At 41.3% G+C, this 7,782-nt stretch overlaps 1 protein-coding gene across 1 annotated transcript in view; it reads right to left on the bottom strand.

Annotated features, from left to right (window-relative positions):
- The window catches only part of LOC104780291 (putative NAC domain-containing protein 61), a 3,097-nt gene extending 1,242 nt beyond the window's left edge, over positions 1-1,855 (bottom strand). Inside the window, exons 1-2 of the mRNA XM_010504788.2 lie at positions 1,623-1,855; positions 861-1,147 (exon numbers count right to left, since the gene is read on the bottom strand). Of these exons, the coding sequence (XP_010503090.1) occupies positions 861-1,147; positions 1,623-1,779 (444 nt within the window). The 5' untranslated portion in view covers positions 1,780-1,855. The remainder of the gene's footprint in view (positions 1-860; positions 1,148-1,622) is intronic.

Raw genomic sequence — 7,782 nt, forward strand, 5'->3', positions numbered from 1 at the left:
TTGTTCCCATTCCCAAAAAGGTAGTGATAGCCCATCAACCATCTCTGAGATGCTTTGTGTATTAATAGTAGTAGCATTCACCGGCAAATCAACATTGTTTCCTCCTGAATGTGAAGTTTCTGGTGAGGTTGATATTGTAACACGAGATGATGTCTCCACTCTATTGCTAGGAACCTTTCTCTCTATCCCATAAGCTTCTGTGGGACGTCTGTCAAAGGCCCTCGAGCTTCCTGACTTTATGTAGATTCGACAGATACTGAATTCGTTCCTCAGCTATATTGAAATAGCAACAAACTTTGTTAAAACCTTTTCTGATCAAGAAAGATTAACATTTTTTTCTAATTAGACACTAACGTATGCATCTTAGGATGGTAGAAAACTATAAATTCGATGAAATTAATATATATAAACCAATAGAGAAAAATATGCATGATGCATGATATTTTTTGGTTTTTTATCATTTTATGTATTCATGATTTGGGTAATTTCAAATACTTAAAACATATGTAAACCGTTTAAATTTACCGCTCACTCTTTTACCACATACTGCATATCACTTTTGAAAAGACTTGCAAGTAAAACCTGATATATATATTTACACATCTATGATAATGATTTTGGACAGAATCATATATAGCTAGGGTAATTCGTTTTGATATTTCTCTGTTGTAAAAAATTTTGTTTAAAAAGATTATACAGTTAGTTCGCTGCACATGGTTGTCCAAAAAGGGTTTTGAGACATCAGTTATATATTATATTAAAATTCCACATATAAAATTTGGTGTTTAAGAAAAAGAAAAGTCGTGTTCAATTAGTCTATATTTGATGAAAATTTTCATTTTAAAGATGTGATCTTGCACCTTTGGGTTTGTAGATTCACTGGCTGTTTCATCAACAGCTTTATACTCATTCATCTTCCACTTTGTTTTTCTCCCAGTAGGTGCTTTTCCTGTATAGAATACCATCGTCTTCTTAACTCCGATCACTCGGTTATCAGGCGAGAACACGGGGCCTGGTGAACCAGTTGCTTTCCAGTATCCTGAACGAGTGGTCCTGCTTGGTCTTCCTCCTCTAGCTTCCCGCTCTTGTCTTGGCACGAAGAAAAGCCATTGTTCTGCATCTCCTCGACACCTCTCTCCCGCAAGATCTACAAACAAAAACACACACACACACACACACACACCAAGAACACACTTCTCAATTTTTGTGTAAAACGTCACTTTATGTATGTACGCTTACATGTTAATTTAAACAAAAATATATTTATAGAAAATTATATTGTTTAGTGTTAGGAATAATTATGATTCTTTTGTATATAGTTGTTTTACATATAATCCCAAACGCAAACGGAAATAAATCCTACCTATTGTTTTTGTTTTATAAAAATTTAACCAACCTATATAGTTACAGCTACAAAATAAATAAACATAAATACAAACAAATAATTAAAACCTATATTTCATGCATACAATCTCAAGATGACATTGATCTACTCAAGAAACGCAAGAAGGAAGACTCTACAGTGAGACGACGTGACGTTATGCGCTCCTAATTATTTGATTACACATCTAGACGACAAACATATCATCGACATGATTTATAGCTAGTGACTGCATACGTACTTGGAAGCTGAGTAGGCTCAACGCTAAACACATCAAGGATTGGTATGAGGCTGTGAATGGTGGCATTTCCTCCACTGAGCTGGATTCTTAGGTAGAACGTAAGAAGCTCTTCTTCCGTCGGATAGAACCGAAACCCTACACGAAGCTCTTCCCCCATTTGTTTCTTGAGTAAAAGTGAAACCTCATGAGCTCATGATGAATAAATAGTTGCAAGTAGCTAGAGATTAGTTTTTTTCTCCGAGTGAAATAGGAAAAGTTTTACGCGTTTGGAATTTAGTTTTTGGTCGAGTGTATTATTATTTGTCTTTTCATATTTTGTTGGAGAATTGGCCACGGGCCCATATGTGTGATAATTTCGTTCCATTTCTATCATATCTATACGTGTGACAGTGAAAGCTTTTTCTCAAACCACATACCTTTATCATTGAATAAGTCAAGGCTTCTTCTTACTAAGTCTCCTACAAAATATATATTCATTATTTTTTCTTTATTATATCCTCGCATTTTCCATTGTTACATCCATCTCCATGCATGCATGTTCTGTTTTGGGTAAATTCCTCGAAATTAATAAATATAAAGACATTTTATATATTGATCCAACCATATTGAGCCATCAAACACACACACAATGATCCAACCATAGTTAATTCGATCAGCACTCCCGTAGCAAATCCCATCTTTGGTTGATTCCTACATATATATATTTAATATTACTTTCTTCTATCCAATGTTTTATAAAATTGGACTTTTTTTTTTGTTTTTTTCGAATTAGCTATATTAATATCAAAATTGTAGTTTATAATTTTCTTCATTTTGTTACGGAGCCGTGCCTACGTGAGGCAAAAAGAAACTCTCGCCTACGGCCAAAAATTTTAGAAAAATTATAGATGATAATATACTTCTAATCATTGTAATTAACTAGCTACAATCTCACTTTTGATATTGAAACAACGTGGTATTTTTAATTTTGGGTAACATAATACTTAATGAAGTCTTTTAAATTAAAAACTGATCAAACCAAAAATCAAACATTGAAATTACAAATTGTGATAACTAATATATTCACATTCTTAGATTAATATAGTAATGGTGCCACTTTTTATACCAAAGAAGGGATAAGACATGATGTTTCAAAAAAAAAAAATCTTATTGTTGATTTTCCTCCTTTTATCTATGTGTGATATTAATTGTTAGTTTAGAAACTATTGTTTTATATGGATTGTAGTAGAAAAAAAAATCAACACCGCCTTCGGCCTCCATATCTCTAGGCACGGCTCTGATTGTAGAAGTATTTTTTTCTACAGAAACATATTTGTGAGAACAGAACCTTTTAGCCTTCGTTCCAGAGTGAATTCTGAGCGAGGATGCCAATCACCGTTCTAATTCCGAACTAAAAGAGAGACTATATATAATTTGCGAGGTGAAAGTAAATTCTTATTGCCATAAATGATTGTTTCTCCCCCTTTTACAACATCTCTCTCCTCTCTTATTTATAGTGCTATTACAGTTAATGCTGAATCAATCAGAGGCGTACGCACTCCATTAATGTAATTTAATTCGATAATTTGAACGCCTTCCGAGCTCCGGTGCACCTTAGCTCGTAGTTATCCTTTTCACTTCACTTCTCCCGCTTCGGTTTAATGGACCATCCCTTTTGTAGTCCGGCCCATCCAGCCTATTTGTCTTGGGCCCAGATCCATTATCCAAGCTCACGGATCGCGGTACCAACAGTTGCCCCCTAAGTCTCCCGAGCTCTTTAGTTCGGGGGACTTTTGGCTTTCGATGTACCGCTTCGGGAAACTGAATATCTCCCGTATCCCATGATTTGATTGTGATAATGATGGGATTTGCCTTCCCGAAAAAGCCTTGGGGCCCGCTATGCGGTTCAACACGCTATAAGAGAGAGAGGAACAAACCAGAACCTTTCGCTTCCCTAGGTATTCATTGCTTTCCCTCGATCCGGCGTATAAAGGTAGTTCACTTATCACTTTCCTGCTATCTCTTTTTTTTTTCCTCTACAATCGTTTTTTTTTGTATTTCGCTTCTTCCTCTAAAGCTACCACGACTCCTGCTTGGGAGCCCAGCATCGAACCGACCTCGGGATCCGCTGATCCCCCTTTGATTGTTATCTCAGATTCGGCTGACAAACCCATAGAGAGCGGTGCCCCTACTCCGGTTATCTCATGCGACCAAGATGATGACAACCCGTAGCAGACTGAGCAATCGAGGAAGAGGAAGGAGCCTGAAACTCTTACTTCTTCCCGTGAGAAGGTTCGAGCCCGAATCGGCTCTTCCGGAGACGGACAAAGTAGGTCCAGTTCGAGGGATGGTGTGCCACTTTCCGAGAAGAAATCCAGGGATCCTCTTCAGTCTAAGGAGTCTGGAGGTTCCTCCAGTAAGCTCCCCGCAAAGGAACATCGTCACTCTCCCCGAGGTAAGCGTTTTTTTTTTTTTTTACACCATGTAATTCATGCTGATTCTTAAGTAAGCTCGCCTATTTTTCTTTTTTTAACGCAGTCCCTCCTCCCTCTCCAGCGCAGTTAATGAGGAGTTACGTTCGGCCCGGAGTTTGTGTTCCACCTTTCGCGGACATGTCCGAACTCAACGGCGGAAACTTCATCTGATTTGCGGATAAGGTTGGCGAGGTAAGTAAGATTTTTCTGTTCTCTTCCTTAGGTCATAACGGTTTGTGGACTTTACTAACCTTCCACTCCTGCAGATGATGATCGAGGTCAACAACTCCGTTGCTTCGTATGAATACCAACTCTTTGCTTCGCCTTCAGCCTCCGAAGTGAAGAAGCTAAAAGACTGGGTGGCCGAACTAGAGACCCAGGTGGAGGAGTATGCCCGACTGGAAGCGGTAAATGCTAACTCTGTGGAGAAGGCCGAACAGATCCGATCCCGAATGAAAAAGGCCGAGCTCCAAGTACTTGACCTCGAGATTGCCAACAAGGATCTAAGAGAGAAGTTGAAGAAAGCCGGAGACCTTTACTATGAGGCCATGGAGAGTGAGAAAGCTTCCAAGAACAGGCTTCACGAGGTCGAACTTCGTAACCAGCTTTTGGAAGCTAGTCATAGTTGCAAAATGGAGAAAGTTCAAAGAGAAGAGCGCCAATCGATGAGACGAACCCTTCGCCCCCTAATTGAGGATGTAAGGGCGCACTTCGAGGAGAGGGAAGGGCTAACCCAGGCTCTGGTCAAGGCTGCTGAGATCAAGGCTAACCGGATGCTGATCGAAGAAATCTCAAAGGGGGAGATTGCTGACCTCGAAGGCGAGCTCGAATCTATCCGGGCTGATGAAGAAAAGGCCGAGGGAAACGTTGCGAAGGTAACCCTCCATGACTTTGATATCTGAACCTTCTCCAGCCTTTTGGCAGATTCCACCCTGAATTGTTGTGTAGCGAGCCCCCGTTGAGCATTGGAATCGATTTCTCTGGGACTAACATCGGACAGATGTCGAACCAGGAACTGGAGGCGATCAGAGCTAACATTCACAGGACTGATGTGCCCGAGGTGTCGATGTCCGAGCTTTTCCCGGAAGTTCCTGAAGAGTTGACCGCGAGCGCTGTGGATCGCAGTTCGGGCCCTGTTCCCCCTTCTACTTCGTGAATTCCTATTCTGGGGTTGTTTTGGGCCCAAGTGGCCCCCTTTTGTTGTTGTTCCTTGTTTTTGACTTAGTTCGGGAGTTTTTGGTCTTGGTGGCCCTCCCATGTCTTTTCCTGCTTTATCAGTTTAACTCCTCTTTCCTTTTATTGCCCATTTCGTATTTATTTGGAAAGAATCGACTTTGGTAGTTGTGAGAAACGGCTAGGGTTCACGCAACAACTTTTACCAAGTAAACTCTTAGCAGAATGATTCCCGATAGGAAAATTTACTTAGAGCCAGTAGGAGGTAACGCTGAATGAAATATACGGAACTTATCAATGTTTAAAATTAAAACGAAGTAAGACCTCGGTTTAAAGCGGAGCGAACTCCGCGCCAGTTTTGCGAAGTCACTAATGAATAAAAACTTATTGTTTCTTTGTAGTACGAAGTACATTTTTCGGTTTAGATTGACGAAGTGAGACTTCGTTTTTAAAGGTACGAAGTGAGACTTCGGTTTTAGCGACAAAGTTAGATTTCAGTTTTGTTTTAAAGATTTGAAGTGAACTTCGGTTTTAAGGTACGAAGTGAGACTTCGGTTTTAAAGTTACGAAGGGACTTCGATTTTAAAATTACGAAGTGAGACTTTGGTTTGTAAAGATACGAAGTGAGACTTCGGTCTTAAAGATACGAAGTGAGACTTTGGTTTTAAAATTACGAAGTGAGACTTTGGTTTGTAAAGATAGGAAGTGAGACATCGGTTTTAAAGATACGAAGTGAGACTTCGGTTTTAAAATTACCAAGTGAGACTTCAGTTTTAAAGATATGACAAAGTGCACAAATGCTTAAAAAGATAGCTGGACCTGAAATTGGGCTGCCTACGTACCCTCTTTGGGATCAAGCCAATCGTAGTTCGATACAATGTTCAAATCGAACTATGTGTAGAAACGTTTGAGATGTAAAGAATTCCAGGACCTCGGCACAGGTTTCCCTTTTAATTCCTCCAGTCGGTAAACGCCGTTCCGGACTTCGCAGGTGATCTTATATGGCCCTTCCCAATTTTCCTGAATTGTTTTCTTCGGTGTTTTTGTAGACCTTCCGAAGGACTAGATCGCCGACTGCCAAAGGCCTGCTTCGGATCTTGGAGTTATAATATCGGGCAACGGCGTTCTGGTAATTCTGCATCCGAACTAAGGCTTGATCCCAACGCTCATTTATGATATCGAGGGTATCCTGTAGAAATTCCTCATTCTCCGTAGCCCAAAGTGGATTTATCGTGGAACGAACTCCGGGTAATTCTATGTCAGCTGGGACTATAGCGTCGACTCCGTATACTAGGGAAAAAGGTGTATCATTAGTAGTCTGGCGAGTTGTTGTTTGAATTGCCCAAAGTACGCCTTGCAGTTCGTCCGGCCAGCGCCCTTTGCGAGAGTCGAGCCGTTTCTTCAAGTTAGCTAATATGACTTTTTTCATTGCTTCGGCTTGCCCATTACCTTGCGAGTAACGAGGAGTTGACTTGTTGAGTCGTATTTTCCATTTCGCATAGAAGCCTTTGAACTACGAGGAGATGAATTGCGGGCCATTGTCCGTGACGATTTCATGAGGAATGCCGTACCGGTAGATTATGCTTTTCAACACGAACTGTTCTACCTCTTCACTTGTCACTTTTGCATAGGCCGCTGCTTCCACCCATTTGGAGAAATAATCGGTAAGAGCCAGCATGTACTGAACTCCTCCTGGTCCTCGATGTAAAGGGCCAATGATGTCCATCGACCACCTCATGAACGGGTAAGGTGCAGACACCAAAGACAGGAGTTCGGTTGGCTGATGGATTGATGGAGCGTGCTTTTGACACTTCTCACAGGTTCGGGAGTATTCCTCGCAGTCGGCGACCATAGTAGGCCAGAAATACCCTTGTCTCTTGATTTTGAAGGCCAAAGTCCGCCATCCGGAGTGATTTCCATTGGGACCATCATGAACAGCTAATATTAATGCCACAGACTCTTCACCGGCGACAAACGTTAGATAAGGACCAGCTACACTTCAGCGTAGGAGTATTCCGTTGTAGATGCAATATTGTGCACTGACAATTTTGAGCTTCCTAGTTGCGCACTTATCAGCTGGGAGTTCTCCTTTTTCCAAGTAAGCCCAGATCGGGCTCCGCCAGTCTCCTGCCCCCAATAGTTGGTGTCCGTATTTCTCGAAGGTGTGTACGGGAGAACTGCTCGGTTGGTGGTAGGTGGGCTAGATGAGTCCAGAATTCGGATGGAGTCTTGTTCCATCGTAGGAGACCGAATAATGTCCAAAGTAGGCGTGATGGGAGCCGAGTCACTTATGGTGGAGGGTCAGAAATAGTCTTGCGAACCACTTCTTTGGCAGCTAATTTTTTCTTCATTGCCCGGGTTATCGCATGCGAACTCTCTAAACGTATACTTGGAAATTCGATGACTTCCACTGGGATAATTCTGGCAGTTGCGAGGTCCAAAGTCGAGGCTAGCGCTGCTAAGGCATTTGCAGCGGAGTTTTCACTTTGTGGGATCTTAGTGACCTCGAAATCGTCAAACTTTGTTGCCAACTC

The sequence above is a fragment of the Camelina sativa genome, chromosome 4 (genome assembly GCF_000633955.1).
Source record: "Camelina sativa cultivar DH55 chromosome 4, Cs, whole genome shotgun sequence".
In the NCBI taxonomy this organism is placed as follows: domain Eukaryota; kingdom Viridiplantae; phylum Streptophyta; class Magnoliopsida; order Brassicales; family Brassicaceae; genus Camelina; species Camelina sativa.